This window comes from Oryzias latipes, chromosome 16, assembly GCF_053564925.1.
Source record: "Oryzias latipes strain Hd-rR chromosome 16, Olatipes_Hd-rR_3.1".
In the NCBI taxonomy this organism is placed as follows: Eukaryota; Metazoa; Chordata; class Actinopteri; order Beloniformes; family Adrianichthyidae; genus Oryzias; species Oryzias latipes.
The window spans coordinates 7,613,406-7,639,278 of NC_136252.1; the positions used below are offsets into that span (position 1 = coordinate 7,613,406).

The window sequence follows — 25,873 nt, forward strand, 5'->3', positions numbered from 1 at the left end:
GGGACCACTGGGTTATATGACAGAGCCCGGTCCATTAAGCGTCTCTGCCTGGTGCGTTCACGGAGCTTCAGTACATAAGACTCCAACAGCCACACGGCCTAAGGTAGTCCGCTATTATATATTCATGAGGGGGGGAAAAAAACGCCAAACCGACCCTAAAACTGCCCAAATTATGCATACCTGCCCAGAGCCATTTTTACCATCAAATTTAGTATCAAAACCGTCCAATCTGGCAACACTGGACTCCATGATTTTGGAATATGGAATGGAATATGCAATGGAGATGTGTTTCCAAATGTATTTAGTGTTTAAAATAGTTTTGTGCCCGTACACAGTGCCAGTAGCTCAAAAAGAAGGGATGTGGATCTGCAAATCTGAGCTAAGAAGACATAATACTTGCAGATCAAATCCCCCCCTGGTTTTTTTTATTTGTAGAAAGCTTTATGATTAAAATAGACTGCCAGCACATCGTTTCTAATATATCAAACAATTTCAATAAATATGACTTAAAGCCGGTTAAGCAATACTAATGACATGTTCCAGGCTGCAATAAAATGTTCTGATTAGTTGAGTCATAAGCAGCACTGAGGTCCAAAAGAACAAGTCCAGTGTCTGCAGCCTGGAGCAGATCATTGTGGCATTCAGTAGAGCCGACTCAGATCTGTGATGTGCTTTAAATCCACTGAAACTTCTCAAAGATCATTCTGTTCAACTGATCACGGATCCATCACAGTATTTTAATAACCTAAAACAAGTGAGTCAAAGTGAGTGAAATCCAGAGGAAGGTAGTCTGTTTGAAGGGATTGAGTTGGTTAGATTTAATGCAGAAGTATTTATTAGCGGGAAAATTTCATTAAAGCTCCACTTTGATGAAATTTGTGTTTTTTAACATGTTCTTGTGGCATTTTTATCAATATAGACATATATAAAGAAAATGAAGCCTAAAATAGCATTTTTATTGGACTCGTTGTGAATCAGGAGCAGATGAAAAAAATGCTGTTGGAAAAAGGTTGCAACTGTTATGTAGAAACTACAAGCTGCCCTTTCTGCTCCATTCCAATAAATCCGCTTACAGACAACTAGATCCAGGTACGTCTACAGACAAGCTGGAGAAAACTGGTTCAAGGACCAACACGAGAAGATATGCCAGAATATAAAGCGTAAGAACAAGAGTCCGGATCAAGTACCTGTTGCTGTTTCCTGCTGCTCCCTTTGTGAGGCTGATACAACAACCAAGTGCAAAAAACTGGATCCACATTGACAGAAATCCCCTGAACGCTGACCAGCAGGACTGCACCTGGAAAACAAAAGGCACAAAAAACAGACATTGATGATCTCACTCTCATACTAAGAAAATATATACAGTATGCAAAACAGATTTAATTTAAATTGTTTGACAACACTAAAAATTATTCGCAAATCCAACATTTTTTTAAGAGTTCAGCCAAAGCAATGGATAAAAAATGTGGAAACAACTTATTGCCACACAAAAGGACCTTGAAGTAGCAGTACGTAAAAAAAAGTAAGAAGCAGATTCATAAGATTAATATAGATAATTGGACTCAAATTAAGTTAAATAAAGATGAAAATAATTCAGGGAAAATCGTCTTACACTTAGCATCAAATTCTTCCACAATTCTGTCAAACAAAATATATTGTGGCCTAATAACCTGCTTATTGGTATCAAGCCTGGTTGTTGGAGTGCAGCACAGGGCACAGTTTGTTTCAATTGAGCTGCTCAAAGTGGTCTCACACTGAGCCAAGACTAACATTTTCTTTTGATAAATTTCAATGAAACCTGAGAGTTACTTTGGGTTTTGATTTACTCCTAAAAACAATCTTTACCAACAATAAGCAGGCCCTGAGGTAATGCGTAAGGATCACATCAATAACCATTTCCATGCTGTAAGGATTAGTGCGGGGTCTCTGGCGTGCCGTGGAATGTCCCAGCATGACGACACAAGGATGTTTCAGCTCTAGGAAGACTTGAGGGAGTTTAATGGAGCTTTAGACAAGATTCAGTCTTCAGTTTCAAAGCTCATTTCTGGCCTGTGGAAGCCTGAAAGTCTAACTGCATCCATGTCTTTGGCGTATAACAAAGCCTGATTGCCTGTTGCTTCAACAACAGGACAAGGTTGGCCAAATCCTATTTAAAAGACCTAACTAAAGCACTTTCAAATGAGCAAAGACATATTCCTGCTTTTTATTAATCTGCATTTGACCCCGTCAGGAAAAGCGCCTGGCTCATCACTACTTTCTTCAACAAAGTTTGTTAATAAGATTTCAAAGAAATGTGGAATGGCCACATCCTTAAACCGAACACCCAATCCTATCCTCAGAAAAAGAAAGAAATAGGCAGATGGAGCCAGCTTATTAGGAATCCTTCCTGCTTTGACAGCACTGGAAAGGATTTTATTGCACCTCAGATGCACACCTCAGGACAGCTAGAAAGCATCTTACAAGCAAAAGGGTAAAGATTTTATGTAATAACATTAAACTGATGAACAGTAGCCATCACCAGGTTTCCCTACATGACATTCTTGCTTCTCCTACACTGAACTTGTTTTCCTTTGTCACCCTTTTCAACTCAATTTTAAGCAGTACCTTCTATTATTTCTGTAACATACTACCACATTGCATCTCTACTTCAGGATCACCATCTCTTCTTCTTCTCTTATACACTCTTTCTGAAATTATTCCTCCACCCTGACTCATCATCCTACAAGCATCTCTCACTTCCTTCACCTTACCAGAAGTCATAGCCTCAGCCCTGTGGCTTGAACTTCTTTACCACAGTGTGGCTTCTTAATAGGCCTCGGCTGTAGCCGCAAGGCTGGGGCTTGACTTCAAGTGGTTCCACTGCTGCAAAGGCCAGCATGAAGCCTGAAACACCGAGTGGTGAAAATGTCTTTAATGAACCGGTCCAAACTGTGGTCCTTTTATCAGAAATACATTAAAAAACAATAAATCACTGCTGTGACAAAAAGGCTTAATTTATGGTTTATAACATCAGGTCTCCATTTTGAAAAGAGAATAACACGGCAAACAATAATTTTACAAAATGACACAAAAACTGAAGAGATTGTTTGTGTTGCACTACACATGCAACACAAAAAATGATATGCATACAGAATTTTCACAATAGTTCTATAAGATTCGTCATATTTTGAGACTGTGAATCGCTCTGGAAAATAAGTTGTAGCAGGCAAAAACTGCATAATAAAGCAGAAAAATATCATGTATAAGTCGCACTGGAGTATAAGTCACATTATTGAGAGAAAAGTGTGACGCTTCTGAAACAACTGTGCCAAGCCCGGTGTAATGCTGCTTTCAAACCAAGTGCAATTCACGCATCACATACATGTCTGCTCCCTCTCTTTCAATGTGCGTCAAATTTGCTGCTTAACGCTTGTCTAAAAATCTGTTCGTAAACTTGACGCTCTCACTGCGTGTGGGGGAAGCTACCGTAAAGTTTTTAGCCTACATGAAAGCATTGACTGTAAATCTCATGTGTAAGCCATGCAAGATACGGGTGATGTTGAGATTTCCGGTTCATTCATTTTGAAGAGCTCTACAAAAGCATCGGCAAACGCGTCTCCATGTATGGGTTCATGAGATCATTCAGAGAGTCTCCCAGTACGGTGAGCCGCACCATGTACAGTGATCCCTTGCTGTAACGCGGTTTGCTTTTCACGGTTTTGCTACTTCATGGATTTGCATCGTGCATTGTGTTCTGCATTCTGATTGGCTAAAAAGTCACTCCGCTTCTTCTCTACCTGTGCGTCAACACCGTAGCAGTTTAATATGTGCACGTACGTAAATCAGCTTGCCAAATTTTCATTACTACGTGCAAATTCTCTTGATGGTGGCATGTCAGTGTATAAGGATCTTTTTGCAAAGCAGAAAAAAGAGCGACAACAACTGCCTATCACTATGCTCTTCTCCCGAACAAACACAGCTGCACCGCGGGCTTCAAGAAGAAAACACTGCAGAGCGGAGTCAGGATGCAGCGGCTCAGTCTGAACAGCAGTGAAATACACCTGAGTCACTATTTGTCCCACTGTAATTTGTATTTTTTTCATAATCATTTTAAATTTTCTCCCGTTTAATCCAATACTCGGGTCACGGTGGGCGGGGCTAATCTCCGCGATTTGAAGCCTTCTGTTCACATTCATTAAAATTATTATTTGACAGTACAGTACAGAAGTTATTTGTTGAAAAAAAGGTTTCTAAAGTACTTTTATTTGTGAAACAAATGCTTGAGCCTGTAAATTGGTTTGTTCTTTCTTTTCAATGTATAATAGAGTATTTAATTGTATAATAATTTAATAGGTTTCTACTTCACGGATTTTGCCTATCACAGGGTCTTTTTGGAACGTAGCCCCCGCGAAAAACAAGGGTTTACTGTACTGCAGAGGTTGCAACTGAAAAACAGCTGCTTTCAGCTGTACTTCTGTCTCTCCGTAACCCAGTTTGATGACTTGCTGTTTCACATTGGTCCGTTGAGTGAAAACTAAAAAATAAGATTAAAATTAGAGCAACTTTTTATTATTGTTTCCGCACAAATATTAAAATATAATGTTCTTCTTCTGGGTTACTGTCAGTAGCAAATACTGATCCACACACCTACACTGCCCTCTTACAGCTGTTAGTGGGAGTGGAAAATAACAAACAAATGAGCCTATTTATTTGTAAACAAACAAAAAAGAAAAGAACAAACACATTTGAGTCATACCTGGGTGTAAGTCACACCCTGGCCAAACTATGCAAAAACAAAATAAAAAAAAGGGACTTCCACTCTGAAAAATATGGGTATGTTGGGTTTTAAAAACTGCTTCATTACCTGTCACAGAATGTCATGTGTTGGGTCAGCATCAGTGTAAACAAAGGTTCTCTGAGCTCTCTTTTAGTCGAACAGTAACAAAGAAAGAATGCATGTGTTGGCCTTGCTATTGAGGCTTTGAAGGCCAAGGTTTGGCCATTCAAACTGTGTTCTTTCTTAATCATTGTGTTGACATAACTGTCTGAGAGTGACACATCCTTTGAAGCCTGCTGCACCATTAAAGGGCCTAGCATGCTAAGAGAGTGACCTCGGCAGCAGGCTAACTGCTGTTTTTCCTCCACTCCAATAGGGTGGCACAAGGGCAATTACACAAAGTGATGACAATGATAACAAAGGTGTTTTTCCTTCTTCTTAAATGATGCCTGAAGAAAACACAAGAGAGCAGACCAATGACTTTAAAAAAAAAGACACAGAAAGCACAGTGAAGACACTCTATAGCGTTGCCTCACCCACAGTAGACCTATTAATGTCAAAGGTGTTTTTTTTTCTTCAGTGGCGAAAGACCAGTAGAGTTAAAAGAATGCAGGGAGCTGCTGGTGTTGTTTTATGGCAGTCTGACACCAGACCTGGAGCTACATTAATCTAGACAAAGAAGGCCTCTAACCTTTTTAGTCCTGTCTGTTCTTTTCTGGGTCAACAGTGCTGGCAACCTATCAGCCACAAATCTTCATATTATATATTTGTAAGTCCTATGTTGACAGGTTAGTAGGTTACACTGACAAAATTCAGCTTTTTTTCCATCAACACAACCATGTAATTCAAGAAATAGAGAGTTTTAAGGTCAATACAAGTTCAACTCCAAGTCCTACACAGGAGACCAAAGCCCTGATTGAGGTTACAGAGACCACCACCTTTCAACTACAAGGCCATGACCTTAACTTTAGAGAACGAGACAGAGGCAGCAAAATGTGGGAGGTGATCTTCAACCACCCCCAGGTCGGCAGAGGGGGTAGATTTTATTTCCCAGCCAGCTAATCACCCCCTCAGAATCACTTCATTGTTGGAAGGAAGGCAGCGCAGGGACCCTGCGTCCAGCTTCTCCAACTGAAAATAAATAAATAAAGCCCAGCCCGTGTCAGCCAGATGACTTCTGACAGGTTTGGTTAATTTCTAAGCCAAGTAGCAAAACAAAACATTACGCCAGTGTGCAGGACCTACACCACCTTTAATTGCTTTTCCGATGAGCTCATGACTTGAAGGTGTCCTGGAGCAAGCAATTCAGCTGGACAGGTGTTCTACTGATGCCTGTGTCCATGTATGTGTTCTCGTGTGCAATTGTGTAAAAGAGGAGGAAAAAAAATTGTGCCTGCTAAAACTTTTGGAAAAAGGATTGGTAGTTGTACGGCACCCACAGTTTTTCTGTGGGGAAAGATGGTTATGAACTGTGGGTGTAGATGTTTGTGTCCATCTAGCATGATATATGGGTAATTAATGTCACCCACTTTCTTGCTTCCCTGTATTACCTGTATTATTGCGCCAGCAGCGGTGAGTAAGTCTACCACAGGAACTGAGGTTCAGAAAGGACACAGGCAAGCTCGACTGGAAACAAAGGCTGGCCTAAGAAAAGTCTGTTCTCATCCTGGCTCCATTTATAAAGATCAGCTCACTATCAAAGATTTATGTTGATGAGACAAGCTGCATGCATTCAGTACAGGAGATTGATTAACAATATTCTAAACACGATGCACTGTTAAAAAGAGAAAGATCGGTAAAAACAGTGAGACTGTAAAAGGTGAACCGAGATATAGCAAGGGACCGTTGTATATATCAATTGAGACGATGGTTTTGACATTATATCTCATGTATGACAAAGTGTTTTTGTCTCTTTAAATGCCATTGGTTTAAGCTAACACTACAGTAACCCCCATTAAAGTTGCCTTTAGCTTTATACACACCAACAATCACAGGCCACTAAGAAAATCAGCACAAAGTGAAGGGAGAGCAACAAAAAAATATGTATACAATATATTTAAAAAAAATAAAATAAAATAAAGACAGAAATACACAATTTGAGGTGGCAGACGGAAAAACAAAGGGACACCAACAAATTAAATTAAACTAGGGCAAAAGTAAAAAATAACAACAGGTTATGTCAACAGAATTCTCTTCCTCTTCAATTTTTTCTACTTTACATTCAGGCCAGTCAATCAGTGAGTTCTAAGATGTGTCAATTGTTTGATTTTTGGGGTTCAAATTCCGTGGGCCATCTTAATATGAAGAAGCAGCCAAGTTAAAATAAAAAAGTACACTCTTTTACAATGCCAATGTCTGATCTTTCATAAAATAAAGAGACTAAAATTGTGATCAAAGCAATGACTTGTTAACAACACTTAAAAATAAGCCATGTCACTACTTATAAGAGAATAACAAAGCTTAAGTTTAAGAATTGTTTAAAACTGGGTACATCTTGACCAAATTATGAAATCCTTCTAGTGTGATTCATTTGTCTAAACAGAACACTGTTGAGTGAGTTTGGTCCCTGCTTTAGTCCTGCTTTAGATGGCCAAGTAAAGGTGGACTTGTTCACACAACCTACTGTAAGCTATTATGACATCACATTTAAAAATGAAAACAGAGGTGGTCAAAATACCAGGAAAGAGGCACATAGCCAGATATAAAGCTGCATCAAGTAAATCTTATTCCTTCAACTTTAAAAATGCTGAAAAAACCACCAGACACTACACTACTGCAGCCCGTAGCCTGACTGAACCCAACCAGCCCTGACCGGGCGCACAGTGGATCACCTTTTGTATTTGCAAAGCCTTGCTCACCTCAGACCACATCTACAGAAAAGCTGTAGAGTCCAAACCAAGTGTGCGCTGGTCCTTTGTCAGTAAGATAGTCAGGCTTTTAAAACGAGAGAGAAAACACACTTGGTCCTGATTGCATTCATGTATCATTCCTATCATGGAAATACGGTGTACTGGTTGAACTTAAAATGAGCCCCAATTTAATCTAAAGGAAAGACACTTGTGAGATCATTAATGTAAACAGACTTCTGTTTCTGCTGCTACTTTCCCACGGAAAGTAACAGGGCTCGACATAGCCATTTGTCCGCTGGCCCGGTCCTGTTTTTCGAGCAGTGCGGACCACAAGACTTTACTTTTCACTTGTCCGCTCGGGCCACTAAAATATTTAACGGTTTATATATTCTTCACCTTTTTCAATAAAGTAAATTTTGCGAAAACGCGTAGATTTACCTCGTCTTCATAATTTAGTTTTTCTGCTAGTCCTGTGTTCAGACTTCAAGGGTTTCTATGGGAAACCTTTGATCACTTCTCCTTCTCTCCCGCCTGCGCGCGCGCGGCTTTCACTGCAGAGCACCACGCGGCACGCGCTCACTACTTTTTTTTTCAAACTTTATTGAATGTAACAATTCAATACAAAACAATGTTAAACAGCAACAACGAAGGAACAAGCCAGTGGGTTATTATTACATTTGATTATAAATCCGACACCGTCACTGAAGAGAGACTGAAGCATGTCAGAGATGTGGAAGACATGGCAGGAATAGATAGGAATATGTTAGATGGAGTAATGGGTGGAATTAGTACTATGGACAGCAAGATATTTAATGAATGCATTGAAGATGAAACTGTATGCACTAAGCTTAAGCTGAATGTCAAAGAATCAAAGGCAACTCCAAATACCTGAATCTCAGACTCAAATGCAGTAGAATGTTAAACTACTTAATTTTGTTTTTCTTTACAACACTGTAAGCAGTAAGTATTTCTAGTTAGCTGAATGATCTCAGTTAGACCTGCACAATATGAGGAAAACTCGCGATATGCGATATCAGAGATTAAAATTGCGATAACGATATAATTTGCGGTATATAAACAAACAGCAAAATAACCAAATAACCATTCCCAGTTTAAAAATTATACTCCAAATGACCCACGTTGACATAGGTTACAAACATCTAACATAACAGGGCTCCATCTGATTGGTCAACAATGTGAAGGCGTCCATCCGATTGGTCAAATGCATTAAGGGATTTATTTGATTCGTTAAATGGTTCAAGCTGCCATTAGATTGTTTTAACACATTTAAGGTTTATGATTTATTGCGATATTTGCCGTTAGAAGCAGCATGAAAACTTCTGAACTAGTGTTACCTACTACACAGCAGTGCTCTCTTCAAAACATCTGAAACAGACTAGAGCAGATTTAAATTTGATATGCTCTATTTTCAGTCATTGAAAAGTGTAGAAATAAGTGATGTCACCAGAATGCACCAAATTGCACCATATTAAAAGTTTCCGGGGAGGCATGCCCCCAGACCCCCCTAAAGTTGCAAGCACCTGCGGAGCGGCGGGTCCCGCTATGCGCGGTGTCGGGCCTGTAACTTTCAGGCAGGGCCAGTAAGTTTCAAAAACTACTGGCCCTGTGGGCCAGTGCAAATTTCTGGGCTATGTCAACCCCTGAGTAACGGTTTTTCATAGTCAACTTGAACATGCCTTATCACTGCTGTAATTCAGTCAACTTCATGGACTTTTCTCGAGTTCAAGCTGAGCTTTCTCTGCATTTTACAAAACATTTGCAAAACATGAACATATATGCTGGTGAAAACAGAAGATGCATACAAACACACGTACACAGGAGTTCCCTAACCCCCAGACCCTGGACAGGCACTTGGTAGCGCCCACACAGAAAGAAGACATAACTTTCAATTTCAGTTTATTTCTTATCTGGCTCTCAAAAAAAGCTTTTATTCTGAAAAACTACCTGATTTTTTTTCACAAAACATCTGGTCGTGACTTTCTTTTGATGTCAGTCATGATGCTCACCTCAGTCACTGTCTCTTCTACATCCACAACTTTGTTAAAAGGGGCTGCTCAGCCCTCTAACATTACAGCTAAATTAAAACCTCAAAGCTATCAAAAGAAAATATCTTTGGACAGTTTCTTTGAACAGGGAAAAAGAGCCAGTGTGACAACTTCAAAGAGAAAGACAGATGCATTTAACAGACAAAACCAGGAGTTGGATCTAAAATAGGAATTTATTGTGAGAGGTTGTTCTCACGCACCGAACCCGCTCTTCATAAAATGCAGCTACTAACTCTCTGAGGTTACGAAGATGCTGCTAGTAACGTTGCCTACACCGTGGATTTTGCATTTATTATTGTACTTTGAAAACATCCATTTTTTCTGTCAATTGGTGTCGAAGTTCTGAACAAGGCCCTGTCTAATTTAGCTTAAAAGTCTTTAACATATTTTCCCCCTAACTTTTCTTTAAACCATATATGTCACACCTAAAAATCCAACGCCAACATCAGCCTCGTACGGGCCACTCTGTGGAAATATTTCAACTAACATTAAACCAGTTTGTGACCCAAAAAAGTTCGGACACCAATGGCACAGATAACAAAAAATACATTAATAATGTTTAGACTTTGTTGCACCTGCTTCTCAGGTAAATGCATGTTCATGTATTAGCATGAAGCACAGTAACACTGTAACAATGTCAATCACATGGCATTTTTTATATTTTCAATCTTAGCATAGAAATTTTACAAAACAGATTTTCTTGTTACTCTACATGTAAAAAAAATTCTAACTAAATTTTTGTATCTATTTTTTATTTTCACCAAGATAAAAGAAAAGCCAAATTCTTGTGGTGTCACTACTGGCCCATTCACGGACGTTTCTCACAGTAGTGAAAAGCGGATAGCCCCATAGAATTACCAGCAGCCATATGGAACAATAGGAAATGAAGAAAATAGAAAAAAGGAGAAGCTTCTACAGAGTGGACATTTCCACAGAAAGCTTAACTACTAAAGGGCAGATAGAGCCCCTGTAAAATCTTTACCTTTCCTTCTCCACAAAACACACTTAAAACCTGGTGGTATCAGTCCAACAGTTAACAGGTACATTAGATGATCAACTAACCATAGAAACCGCTGAAAACAGACTGCTTGTTATATATTGAATAATCATACCTAAAAACTGTGTTGTTGTCTTTCAGCTGCTCCCTAATACCCTATTTGCACCGTTATTTGGCAGATGTTTTACACCGGATGTTGTTCCTAACACAACCGGACTGTGACCAAACCTGGTTTCAAGCAGGCGACTTGCTGATTACAAGTCTAGAGCAGTTCCCATTGTTTCACAGCCAGGGGGTTTCTTTGATCAAAGTCTGAACAGGTTTAAACTTTAATATTCCCAAAAACCTACAAACCAAAGCTATTGAGGCCGTCTTTTTCTGTCTGCTTTCTTCATCTGGCATCACCTGCCATTGTGCCTTTTGCATCAAACCCCCAGATGTTGAGTGCCCAATCCCATCTTCCCAGTTATCCTGATCAGCTCACTCTACAGCCCTGGGCTTTTTCAACGGAGAGCGTGCATGACAATTAGAGACAAAATCCTGTCTTTAATTACAATCAAGTCTGTCCATGTCGGCACAATCCCACTTCCCTCAAATTTTCAGCTTGGCCTTTAGCAAATTCAGGAGACGAAGTAATGATCTCACCGACAGATCAAAGCAAAACCTGCTTAGTTGCTCAGGAAGCTGGAAACACTGCTGTGAAGAATTTCATTGTTGTGTTATTATGTGCTGTGGATGGACTATTGTATCTCTCTGTTTTCTGACAATCCAGAGACCAAGATGAATGCTTCTCACAAGCAACTTTTTAATTCTCTTAATGCATTACACAACATTTTAGGTTCCCTTTATACTGAATGTTCTATTTTTTTTATTTTGGGTGGTCAATAAAAATATGTTTAGCTTCAGTTGCAAATTGTAACCAAGGTCCCTGCATGCTACAAAGTCAAATGCATTTTTAAGGAGCTTTTAAAATAGGAATAATACTTTAACTAGAACTTAATATTGTCCAAAACATTTCAGCTCATGACAAGAAATGGTTCTACCTAGATTATTACAACCTGTTTTAGGGATGACTGATATTGAATTTTTGCTGATATTTCCAAACAAAAGGTGGACTATGATAAAGAAAAGCGGATAAAGTTATTAATCTAGGTTGGGGGGGAATGATTTCTGCCCACTGTTTTTTTTTTACACCTGTAGTTTTTGGACAAGCAGGGGAAAAGGACGAACCTTGATTTTGTTTTTACTGCTGAGCTGTGTGCTCTAAAAGCCTCTGTTACTCCAGTTATATGTTACAACAATACAGTCTGCTTGTTAGCCGGGAAAAAGTCTAATTCTTAACAGCAATCTTTAAAGATATAAGACAGTCAGGGGTAAGCAAAGCTATTACAACACAATAAATTAAAATACATACAAATATTGTTTTCAAACTGCATCTTTATTTCACTAAAAAAGACTGAAAATTATCCTAACGGCCAAACTTCCACTGGGAAGTCAAATTCACTTTGTAATTTCTCCAAATGAGCATTTTGCTCTTTTACAGCAAAAAGAAGAAATACTAAGAGATTTCCAAGTATAACTTCCTTGGTTTTGGTTTTTATTTTTAGACATGTGGCTGTTTAAGTCAGATATGTCAGATTTTTGGGGTCTTTCTTTTCTATAACTACATATTTCATAAATTCCTTTGAATTAAAGTCAGAATGGATGCAGGTAATTTAAGACAAATATAGGGAGAAAAAGACAGACATGATGATATGAAAAAGCTCCCTTGTTTTTGCTTTTTTTTCTGTAGTTTCAGTCTCTGAGGGTACTTTGTTCAGCTTCCCCTCCCACAATTTAACTCATCCTCTTTTTGGTTGCCACATTAGATTGAAGATTACTCCTTTTAAAGTCATAGTTTTAAGTGGTAGCATATGTGAACCATTTAGCAATTTGGTTTAATAGTTTCAGGATGACTATAAGGATGATTTTAGCTGCTATGCAAGAACGAAGAGACATGGAATGGGCTGGATGGGTGGCGGTTTGTACACAAAATAAAAACTAGCTATGATTGGCTAGATTTTATTACTCTTCAAAAAAAGCAAGTGCAGTGTCAGTGCAATGAGTGATGAAGTAAAACAAAGTTCACATCATTTGAAAAAAATACTGTAAAATGTATGATCCAGATAAGGACAGACATTGTTTATGGTTGAGGGACAGACTTTAGTAAACATTCACATTAACCTTCCTTGATTGCGGTGCCAGCTCCTCCTCAAATCTTAACTTCAGTTCAGAAGATACATAAATGGATGGTAGTGACATTCATGTTTTGTATTTGTGCCTCTGCGTGTCTCCTAAACATTGAGAAAAAGGGTTCCTTTACAGCTGTGACCTGTTATTAGCTACTGTTATATAAAACTACTCCCTAACAGCAAAGCAAAGCCAAGTGTTTGTCTTGCAGTTGAAGCTTGTCACTCCTGTCTGCACAAACAGTGTGGACAAAGTAGAAGTGTTTATGCCCAAAACAACTGTTTCTGATACAGTCAAACATCCTATACACAGACAGAGAGGCACCCTTGGACCCTTACTTAAATATAGGATGCTAGGCCACCTGCGACAAAGGATGTCCAAACAACTCACAGCTGTCCAATATTAACAAACCATGACAAACAAAAGCAGGGATGAGTCTGTTATTCTGCACACAAACCCTTCCCAGACTGGTTTACACTAGCCAAGTGGGACAGACTGAGAAAAGTGGTCACACTAGCAGATAATAGGAATGAAGAACAAGGAAGCAGAAGCACAAATAAAGGAAAAGGGGAAGGGAAAAAAAGGGTTAAGAAAAGCTAGAAGAGATAAACTATTGACAGGTGGAGAATTAAGGAGTCATATATTTAAAATTAGACAAATAGCAGGAGCTACTTCAAAAAGTTACTTTCTAATTTAATTATGACCCACATTAAAAATTTTCTAAACTCACCTCAAAGTGTGGCTCAAAGCAACCCAGTCTTGTAACCAGCGACTGTTAATGGACATAACCTCCCAGCAAATGACTGTTTTGAATTGTGTTTTTATTGTTTCCAGGTTTTGCTGTTATTATTGTTTTACCTGCAGGATGGTGGAGGCATTGCTGCAGCCTGTACTTGCTGAGAGTCTTACTTGACCGATTTTGATCTATATTTATATGTGTGGCATTCAAAGGGTCCTAATATAAGTGACACGCTTTTATTTCAGGTGAATGTAGTAAAGTTATGAGACTAGGCACCAGGAGATACAAGAAGAATATCTACTATCATTAGAAACCCCATAAACATGCTGGCCCAACCTTTAATTATGAGCCAGAGGAGGTGGATGGAAGCTAATGTCTACTGGCCATTAGTGTCGGGAACAAGTCCTTTCATCTGCAGGCTTTGTGTATGCTGCGAGGGGAAGCGAGCAATGCCGGTACTGCTTGTGTTTACTGCCTGTTTATCTAATGGGCATGTGGGGAGCTGGAAGGCCACGGCAGGTCAAACCACACACATTGAGAGGAGTCCAGGACCCCCGGAGGACCACTCAAAGTGATGAGATTTTACAACTACTGCTCACTCTATGACTACTGCGCCAGCACACACAGGCTAACAGGCTGATGCGCACACACACATACTTGACTCAGAGTGATGAAAGTTTATTACTACTGTGTTCAGACTAAGTGCCTTTGGGGTAGGAAGATGAGTTGAAGCTTCCTGTGGACCTTAAGGACCTCAAGGCAAAGTGAAGGAAATGTGTAAGCATGGGCTGGGGGGTTTCTTTTAAATGTGTGTCATAAGCTGTGGTTTAGCTGCATAAAAGTCAAACAGCTTCCTAAATTCATATTACTTTCATGCACCAAAGCTGCCCATTTATCATGGCACACATCTTGTAATTACTTAAAAATATTTTGGTCATCATATATTATTATGTGTTTACATATTCATATATGTATATGTAGGAATACTACTTTGTGAATAAATTTCACAAAATGGCATCCCTCTAGCTTGGGCATCGAACCACATGTTTAATGTTGACACAACTATGGTTCTCTCTGATCTAATACATGAGACTGCTTCCTTTCATAGCCGATAGTCATACTGCTACCACCTGCACGATCCCAATCTTTAGCAGCAGTTGCTGGACAGAGGTCTGCTTTGTGCTGACCATAGGAAAAGGGAGTTGGGTTTGCAGAGAAAGTCACCAGCATCCAACAAATGAAAGGCAAGCAGTCTAATTTATTTTCAAACGGTACAGGGGCCTGAGTGGGGGGAAAAAAAAAAACGCTACATAAAATAAACCTTTAATTTGACTGAAATTGGAGGCAACAAGCGCTGCTGTAAGAAAAGACTGTGAAGTGTGATTTCTTGCGGTTTGGGTTAATCCTGATTGAGGAGCCCCTGAGTTGAAATGTCAGCAATATGAGACTAAAACAAAAATAATTACAACCAGAGTTAATGAGCACAACTGCCTCAGGCACTTTAGAGAAAGAGAGACGAGGCAAAAGAGAAGGCCAAAGTAAGGGAATGAAAGCCTGCTAATCAACAGCTTTGAAGAGTCTGCCCTCCTTTATTTCTTAAACAAAGATGCTCAACACTACATACCTATATTTGTGTTCATACGGTCTGCCAGGTCCGCTCAGGAAAACGATCAATCGTCTAATATTTTCATACAGCATCCATCTGGTTCTGAGGGTAATATTTACCCATAAGTCTAATGGGTTGACTGTCTAAAGACTCAAACTTGAACACATTTTTCCCTTCATCTTAACTCAGGTGCACTTCTTCTTTTTATGTATGTGTGTTGAATACATGATGCTGTTTAGCTCGACGAAAGCATTTTAAACAAAAAGCTATTTGTATTTGTGTAAGAGACATCAGTTATGAAATGTTTTTATTGCTTTAGTCCACAGACAATAGCTGCGTTTCCATTGACTATAAAATTGTGCAAATTGGATTTGCGATAATGAACTATATTAAAACTATATTGAAAAAAAGGTTTTGCGCTTGGAGGGGGTGGCAATGCACTTCTTGGTTGGAACTGGCTGTTCAGCGTGCGCCACAGGAGGTCCCACAGCTCATCAAAAGTTGAGTGTGTCATGTGGAATAACTGGATCCAAGGCTCCTGTAAATCACCAACCATCATGTCCCAAAATGGCTTCATCCGTAGGTGCTCCCAAGTGTAAGGACCTGGCCGCTCCTTATCGCATGAGTTGGTTTGTGTTTACGCGCATCATTATGTTTTATATTATGTTTTACATGTCGAGAATTTTGATAAAGCTTTGCACATATGTGTAATGGAAATGCAGCAAATTTGAGTGTGTTTCTGGTTTTATCGACGTTTCTATCGACTCCACTTGAGTGCATCTCACCCTTTGTGTTTCAACAGCTGGCGGACGAGAGCACAGCTGCTGGAGGGGGATGCGTCACGGCAAAGAGCCCCACAAAAACAACAACCAACATCAAAAGAGTTCCACTAGTGGAACAAGATTATCAACCTTTATCCGAGGACTTTACCAGTCCTCCCTCTGCAAAGGCATCACTCACAGCGTATGGGGATGCGAGGGAGAAGAGACTTATTAGAAACAAGCTTATCTCACTGCTGCTTACCCCACTACCCCCCCACACACCTCCATCAGCCGTTTCACCTCCGGTTTCATTCTGCCTGTGTTTGTTCAGGAATGACCGCATGGCTATGACTTAAATCAGCTTTACATCAGTAATTATACACATTTGTTTTTCGTTTAAAGTCAACTTTGGAAGAGTATGCTAACTTCTACATCCAGCTAAAGTCAAAAGAAACCAATTGTTTGATACTCCAAACTACAACCGTATGAAAGTGCTGAGTTCAAAAGATTGAGGAACTGATTCAATTGCAATATTGATTTATCAAATCCTGGGATGGCTCGTTTTTAAGGCGATTCTTTGTATTTTTCTTCAGACAAAACTTTGCTCTGCTTTTTCACAAAGAAATTCAGTTTCACAAAATTTCCAAAGCTCCACTAAAATCACTAATTATGGAAAACTGTTTTTATTAATAACCAAAACCAAGTTTAGATTGACACAGCAATAACATACTTAACACAACATAAAGTCATCAATATCAAACAGTTACACAGTTTATCTTATCTGCAAACAAGAAAGTCAATGACACACATGCAACATACAGACTCACAGCTAACACTTTGTAAATGTTTTTATCGTTATACATTCCAAATAAATATAGACTGTTGTTCATAAAACCAATTCAGAAGAACCAGAAGTTCATGTACTGTCCCCCACTGCCCATTTCGGTCAGAAAATACGCCTTTTTTTGGGGTCTAAATCCACCACCCCACCCTATTTTGGTTGAAAAAATACTCTTTTCTGGTCCAAAAACACTCATTTAAACTCCTGTGTAAGAGCTTTACAAAAACAAGGATTACAGTTTCTGCCCCGTTTTAAGATCATGTTTCACACTGAACTTTTCTTTTTACAATAAAAATTTTGAATAAAAGGTGCAACAATTTAAAAATCTGTAGAATTTCTGTTTCCGCCTAATGATGTCTGGGCGCCATCTTGTCTGATGCACGTGCCCCTTACCATTTCTGCCAGAGAAAATCTTCAAAGACATCAGACACAACTACTTTTGGTTACGTTACTCCTCAGAGAATATTACTGTATTTCTAAAAGGGTTTATTCTAGTATTTCAATGCATCTTAAACTGTGTTTTCTGATAGTAAAATAATGCTCTTCCCTGCAGCATTCAACCAGAGAAACAATAACAAAGGAGTAAAATGATCTTGGTGCTGATTTGGAAACACTGGCTTGGAGCTGAACTACAAGTAGATGGGACAAAACAGAATAACTCTGCAAACCAAAAAAGAAAAAAGGACATAAGCTGCATTACTTTGAAGAGCTGTATTGACTCCATTGAAAAAATATCAGATTTCAAAACCAAGTTCAAGGAATATATTCAGACGTCTATCTTCTTTCTCTTTCGGCTTTTCCCATCAGGGGTCGCCACAGGGAAACAACCGCTTTTTCGACGACGAGTCACATGATTAACTTGGCAATGTTAACCATTTTACGCCGAATGCCCTTCCTGACCCAACCCTCTCAATTTATCCGGGCTTGGGACCGGCACAGAAGCAGAGAAGGGAATAGGGAGCAGCCCGGATTCAAACCCTGGTTTCACGGACGGAAGGCGCTGCAAACCAGCACGAGCTAAATGCTGCATATAATCAGAAATTGTGCGTTTATTTTGAATCTGTTCACAGTAAACCTAAAAGCTCCATAGGAAGGCAGATTTTCAAGTTCTGCCAGACTTGGCTTCAGCATTACAGTGTCACATGAATCTAAAGAAGAAAACCCACAGTTTCTAAAAGTAATCTTCTGTTTTGGCTCTCGAAGTGAAAGCCCTGTTTATGAGTAGGATTGTTATGATTTACGAATTCTTGGTGTTTACAAAATTTGAGCAGCTGTCAAATTGGTTGATAAGCCATTTCCCTGCTTCTCACAGCCAAACAGAAACTTACTTGGCAGGTGGTAAACAAACTTACCCCAAGTATTTTGAGCAGGGAAAGTCTTTTCACTTTACTTGCAGACAAACTCATGCAGACGCCAAGCACAGACACACACACACACACACACACTGAGAGCTGCAGTAGAACAAGATATGTAGGCAGTGCAACGGACAACGGACTTGACGTCAGGCAAACCTATAAACTTTGCTCAGGTGTGGGTTTATTTCTCTTGGATCTATCAAGCAAGTCGTGTAATAAGAATCATACCAACAAACTCATTGCATAACAATATGCTGCCATTCTCAGTTTCAAAAATGTTAAGTTGAACCACTGTTCAAATAAACCTCACCAACCCCACAAGCACTCAGGTTATCCTGCCATGTGACAGATCCTCCACTTTTCCCATTGCAGCTGGCGTAATAACCACCACTTGAACATTCACTGGACATGGGGGTCAATTTATTGTAGGCTTGACCATCTGTAATGCTGAAAGACTGCTGCTGGGTTGAAGAAAACATCAGCAGGAGGGCTTCACTTGTTGACAATTTAAAAGCCTTTTTGAAAACGCTTGAATTTTTTCTCCACTTGCTGCTAAATGAAAAACAAATGTGCGTTATACAACTATGAGACTGCCTTACAACCCTAATTACTCAGAGTCTTGTTAGTAAAATAGGCTCAGCATTTCCATATTTGAGTACTTAGGGAGGCATTCTGGGTATGACATTAAATTCCACATATTTCCAAGGATTATAGTTTCAGTATCTAAGTAAATGTGTCACAGCGACGACAAACAGGTTTTAGCTATAAAGGTGAATTTATGATTGGCATATCTGACACTCAGGACCTGTACAGACTGTGAAGGTGTGCTCGAGCTTTTATTTTCTACTCCATTTTGAATTAAAAACACTAAAACTTTAATATTCATGAACTTTAAATTAATCTGCATTTCTTGTCTTCTATCAGGAATGCAAGTGGATTAAGAAAAAAGGTGCAGGTTGGTGCAAAGCTTTGTAAAAACAAGAAAACCTTGTCTTTTTTCTGTGAATCTAGTGGTAAGTTTGTATTTTAACAAAAAAGGGTTTTAGTTCAGAAACCTGCAGTTCCTGTTCTTTTATAAACTCAAAAGATTGTAATCATAAACGGTCATGTGGCTTCCTCCTTTCCTCAGAAATGACTTCCTGCATCCTGGCACATTTGGTGCCGTTACCCCTTGTGCTATCTTAGATGACCCACCCTTGCATTGACGTGTTCTCCCTACCATGACAAAGGTGGATAAACGTGGAAAGATTTCATGTAATCCATGGACACCAGTGAAGATCACAAATCATTGAAGAAAAAAGGTTCAGAGCACTGTCTACTGGGTCTAGATGACCCAACTCCTAATGATAAAGTGGCTAGGATAGCACAAGGGTTAAAGACACAACTGTAGTTGTGAGCGTCATACACATGCCTCCCTCCATGCATTGTAACAATAGCAACAACACAGAGCAAGATAACAAAGGAAGACTGTTAGCAAGCACCATTACTTTGGAAACGGCCTGTCTTGTACACAGGAGGATAGGATGCTAAAACGTAAACATCGTGGTGGCAGCGTGATGGTCTGGGATTGCTTTGCAGCATCAAGTTTCTAAGCACTGCACTTTAACTGTGAAAGAAAGCCAACACACACAATCGAATACAAACAGGATATCAACTCATTAGCTGCTAAACATACCAGTATACGCGATGTTATCCCTCAATCAATGGTTCTGGATGGCTAGTGCAAAGTGGTCACTGTTCAATAAGGATACAACGATTCATTTGCGGTTCAAACCCTGATGTTATGGTCTTGATTTTGTTTCAGTTCCATGAATGATTTCTGTATTACCAAACAAAACAAAAAAATGAATAAAAATAAGAAAAACTATTTATTTTTTAATTTGCTAATAAGCAAGAAACAAAGAAAAACCCTTCAGTTGGCTTTAACTAAGCGTGGTGTAATGTAGTAGAACACTATTGTTTGATACTTTCAACATAAACATATCCAGACGTATGCAGTGGGGATGCAAGGATTCACTTTCCCCATGATTCCGTTAACATACGGTTCGGCTTAAACCAAGAATTGTGGCATCCCTACTGTTTACAGGATGTGTATAAATAAGCATATTTACTTCCTCTGATCTGCCTGATAATGTGTAAGAATCCAAGTAGGCATTCAGCTACTTTGATCAGTTTTGACAGAAAAGGAATCCTCCAACTGAAGTTTCATTCAAAGATTATCTTTTTTTTTTTTTTTTTGGAAAACATCCATCATTATGTGCAGAATAGCATAGGGACTAGAAAGTCTGTAAAGTTGAAGTAATCTTTAGTGTCTGAAGATATTATAGACTCTTTGTCAATGAAAATTATGAAGAAGCTGCGCACAAAGCCACTTCTCATATGAGATCATAAAGTAGTAAGTAAAGTAGCTTCAAGGACTAACACTCAAAAATTCATGACTGAAACCGCCATGAGTGTTTTAAACTATCATCACACCTAGAACTAGAGAGGAAGGAGGAAAGTCCTACATTCAGATGGATTGTAAAAATGTCAGAGAATAATTTACCGTCTCAGATGAGCCTTTTTATTTTTTATCACTGAACTTGTTTAGATCTTTGTTTAAAATCCCTGAACTGTAAGAAACATTTACGCAGTAAAAGGCTCTTTAACCTGCTGGCTGCTGGATTGTTGCAAAACAGAAAAATTCTAAAAGGCAAAGACGTCAGGAGAAATTTCTCTGAAATTACAAAACATCTGTTTTTAAATTAGATGAAGACAGATTGTGTGGAACTCACAAAGTTCACCTTCAGTACCACGTCTGAAGTCTTATCTGGATCGGGTTTAGAGAAATACTGCTGTAGGCTAGTTTTACTTTATGTACCATGACCTTTGGCTGTGACAATTTTACTGTAGAATATTTATGATGGTTATGAAATATAATTTAGTTACAAGACCCTAAATTCTACTTTTAATTTTGGTCAAATGACATAAATTAATGGAAGACTGTAAATTAAACTGGGATTAACACTTATTTAAATTCTGTTTAGTTGCACAAAAAACAAGAAACCTAATTTGTGTAACTGATAACTTTGGAGATTCTCAAAATCGTTTGAAACTTTTCTCATTTTTTGGGGGGTAAAATCATGAAAGCAGAAATACAGCATTACATTCAAGAACGGATGGAAAAGAAAACAATGAAAAAACCTTTGACTTCAAGCATCCATCAGGTACTTTCTCATCTCTGAATCTTTTTTATCCCATATGTACCCTCCCCTCCCAGCACTGTGGAGGTTTTATTTGATGGAGAAATGACCGTCCTGTTGAGTATATCCTCTCAAATTTTGTCATCACTAAATATTTATTTGTAGAGGAGAGGGCCGCTGCTTTCCTCCGTTAATTTATTTGTATTTTTGATATTAGGGGAACAACCAGACATGCATGTTCAACAGACAAGGTTAGATGTGTTTATGAGAGTACTTCACACAACCATGGAGAATATTTATAAAGTGCCTGTGTGTACTCGCTTCAATGAAAGTCCGCTCCATTTGGAAAGTGACTGAGGGTATTTGCCTGATTTTGTCTCATTTTTCATGTGTAAACTTCGGCTAAGCTGCCTCCACATTATAGAGTGGTGACTATCATTTCTCTAGAGAATCCCACTAATCTGAAAGTTATTACAAAATAAACTACACCATTAGCTCTAAATCATAGTATTGTATGTTTCTTAATTATCATATTACAGATGATTTATTTTTGCCCAGGCTAACGCTGACTTTTGTCTGCTTGTTTATTCTGCATCAAGAAAAGGACCTCATTAAACTTCCCAGAACGCTGTTTAAGCAACCATGTCTCACGAGTTTTATTGACATAGGACCAAGGAGGTAAAAAACAAAGAGTTCATATAAACATATTCCCTGAATCTGTAATAAATATATAACATGAAACTTTGATAAAGTGCTGAAGTCTTAAACTAGCCTGCCAGCATCTGAAATCTAAACATACGATTCATATGTGACCACGTTACTTGCTGATGTCACTTTCTGTTTCTTACTTAATTTGGACAATTAGGATGAAACATAGGATACAGTCCCTGTATCAACCTAAACCTGAAACAACTTTACAGCAGTGGACGGTGACCACAAGGGGGCAGCGATGTAACAAGGAGTTTGAAAAGGTGGTGAGACTATCAAAAAAATGGCAGGCACGTAGAATCAAAGCAGGATAGAGAAACTGCAGATCAGGACCGTCATTGTGCAAGTAAGAATTAAGCTCCTATATTATGTAACACAAAAACAAAGACGTTCATTAGTAAACATTCACAAAAATGGCTGGCATCTCAGGGATTCTCCTGATAAAGCAAGAGCATCCCAGAAAGAGGCATGCGGGTATCTCAGAGGGATCCCGTTCATAAACCAGAGATGTTGGACCTTCAGTAGTAAATTGATGAGTTATGAGGCTGCTGCAAAAGGAGCGCTTTAATGCTTTTCTATGAGCTCCTGAACGAGCCCTTTGCCTGTCAGCCACATCTTGTCTGTGGTCCATTTTTGAGTGGGTTTGAAACCTTTTTATCACCTAATTTCAAGCCCTTGCTTGCTCCACTACAGAGCATTACTGTCTGCTTCCAACAATGTATGCTATTGTGAAAGCAAAAAGTAAAAAACACAGATTAAAGACAATAATGAATTTGTATGACCGTGTCTAGAATCTTGCCCAGGTAAAAACCATAAAGACAGGAGCTAAGAGACTGGTACGTGACAAATGACAAACTCAAACCCAACTTACCCCACCACAAGATGTGTCACCCAAAAAATGTGTAAAAACAATAAAAAGTAAAGGTTTTACTTTTAATAGAGGACAATTTTTGAAAACATCAAACGTTAAAACATGCCAAGTTAAAATAAACAAGTGGGGTTTTTTTTACCCATAATCTGCTAAAGTCTTTAAACGGAATGGCTTAACAGCCTTAACTTCTATGCTACCTAAAGCCGAATCAGTGGTACTGAATCCCCACCATATGCCTTTAAAGCGCATAAATGCCCACAATCTTAGATTTGCTGCATTATCTGCAACATTTTTGTGTTCTCAATTCAAAAATCGGCCTTTGGTTCCTCACAGGAAGCAGACAGCCACAGACAGCCATGGAGTTCTGTTTATTTCAACTTTCCTCCTGTCTAATTAGACTCCCTTCCATGGATGCACTCATCTTTGATTAAATATGCATTCAAGTACATACAGCTACCATGCACTAATAGGAATCAGAGGTGAATCTAATCAGTCATTCATCATCTGTAGTGGTAACTAACCAATGGACTGGTACTATCTAGATACTTGTTCCGTCTGACAGCTGTCTCCAGCCCCCTGCTGCTTTTCCCCTCCCTCAGAACTGATGACCCCATATTCACACCTAGATAAATACAGTGGCTTCAGACGTCTCTGAAATGCTCCTCTTTTCTCCGTGTCCACAGGTTCACCTTCCCACCTACTGTGTGGGCACCCGCTGAGTGGTGAGTCTGCTCTCTATCAAGATAAAGAGTCGTCTTCTTCATATGGTCTGCTCACCTTAGATCCCTTGATTACACTAGATTACACAGGATTTGAGTAAGCAGTAAGATCGACAAACCCTGACTTTAAATGAACTGATAAGGTCTTTTCCAAAGTGCTTCTTTACACAGTATATATGCAGGTCCTGGCTTTGTTAAGACTTTCGATTCCCTGTGGTTACAGAGGAAGCTCGTGTGAAGATTTCTGATAAGAGTAAGGCGCTGATGAATGATAAGAAGAGTGTGAACAGCAGTGGAAGCATGTTACCGCAGGCTACCAGACTGACGGGCAAAAGGAGGTTGGAAGATTTTGTGAGAGGACATTACAGCACAGTCAAGTTGTAGATCTCACCTTACAATGCAGCACTCTAAAATCTAGGGATGACTCAGGGGTGACTGCTAAGATGAGTTGGAATATAAAGGTTTTTAAAAAATCCTTTGAATAGCAACCTTTATCGATTGAAGCTCGTCTCAACATCTTTCTAGAGAAAAATGGTCCAAAAAACTGATGGGTGGCTTTTCAGCAATTTGAAGCTTTGATAAGCTTAAAGTGAAAATGTATGCAAGTCTAAAATTCTACTGAGTCATAAATTCATCAAAGTATTTCTTGATAAAGTCTCTTTTCTTACCCCCCATCTGTTTCTTATCACCGTGTCAACCCTACCCCCTTGGCCCACCTTACAACTCCTCTACACAGTGTGGAAAAGAACGACGGCATGACCTCTGACACTTAAATCAACAGGCATTAAAGGGCCCTTAAACAAAACTGACGGACTGGGTAGATTGGACTGACGGGGCGACTGGCTGGCTGGCCTAAAGGCTAAGAGGGATCCAGAAGCAGTGGCGCTGAAATGCTGTCGCCAAGACAGCAGAGGTGGCAGAAGTAGTGGGAGAGTGTTGGCCATTTCAGGGTTCACAGATTAGACAGACTTATGTCATGATAGAAGCCGTTCACCCACTGATGACTGTCAGGGAGCACAAAGCTTCTGCATTCATGTCTTTTTGTCTTTCTGATAAAGATTGGGGCCAACAGCCAAGAGTGACTTGATGATTCTCAGGAGTGAAGCCAAACAATCTGAGAGAACATTTGATGCATAAAAAAGAACATGTACAAGAAAAAAAGTTAAAATTACTAAATCAAAATTACTATTTTAACACTGTCAAACTTAGGTGGTTAACAAGACATTAGTATTGGACTGTCATAAATTCTAAGAGTTCTCCTTCTTGAAAAGATGACTTTGGTTTAATTGTGAGACAGAATGTAATAAAATATTCCAGGAAATCATGTTTTTATTCATTTATTTGTATGATGGTGCAGAAAATAAGTATTTAGCACCTATAAACAATTGAGAATTCATCCCTCACACACCTGTTACTTCTTTTTTAAGAAGCTCTTGGATCCACTGGTTACCGTATTAATGTTACCTGTTTGAAGTGGTTATCTGTATAAAAGGCACCTGCCCACACCCTTAAAGAGTCAGGCTATCACTAAAACAGTTCCCATTTGCAACAAACAATGTCGTCATGAAGTCAAATCCTGCAGAGCTCCAAAGGTCCCCCTGCTAAAGCCAGCACAAGTCCAGACCCGTCTAAAGTTCTCCAGAGACCATCTGGATGATCCAGAGGAGGATTGGGAGGTCATCTGATCAGATCAAACCAAAATGGAACTCTTTGGTATAATCGCCACTCGCCATGTCTGTAGGGAGAAGAATTCTGAGTTTCATCCCTAGAACACCATGCCCACTGTGAAGCATGGGGGGGCATTATGCTTTGGTGGTGTTTTTCTGCAAAAGGTAAAGGATGACTGCTCTGTATTAAGGAAAAGATCAATGGACCCATGTATAAAAGGATTTTGGACAGAAATCTTCTTCAATCAGTGAGAGCATTGAAGATGAAACGTGGCTGAGTCTTCTACCATGACAATGATCCCAAACTCATCAACTGGGCATCAAAGGAATGACTATGTAAGAAGCATTTGAAGATTCTGGAGTGTTCTGGCCAGTCTCTGAGCCTCAATTTGTGGAGGGAGCTGAAAGAGTGTTTCCCAGCAACAGCACCAAAGCATCACAGCTTTGGAGAAGATCTGAATGGAGGAATGGACCAAAATAGAAGCTACAGTGCAGACCAGTTAAAGACCTAGAGAAAATCTTTGACT

General features: G+C 39.2%; 1 protein-coding gene across 4 annotated transcripts in view; it reads right to left on the minus strand.

Annotated features, from left to right (window-relative positions):
* The window catches only part of vps13b (vacuolar protein sorting 13 homolog B), a 318,767-nt gene that overhangs the window by 187,666 nt on the left and 105,228 nt on the right, over positions 1-25,873 (minus strand). For all 4 annotated transcript variants that reach the window (XR_002874967.2, XM_023964361.2, XM_023964362.2 and 1 more), the window contains exon 20: positions 1,188-1,297. Coding sequence is in view for 3 of the 4 variants with exons in the window: in XM_023964361.2 (XP_023820129.1) it covers positions 1,188-1,297 (110 nt within the window). In the remaining variant the exon portion in view is untranslated. The remainder of the gene's footprint in view (positions 1-1,187; positions 1,298-25,873) is intronic.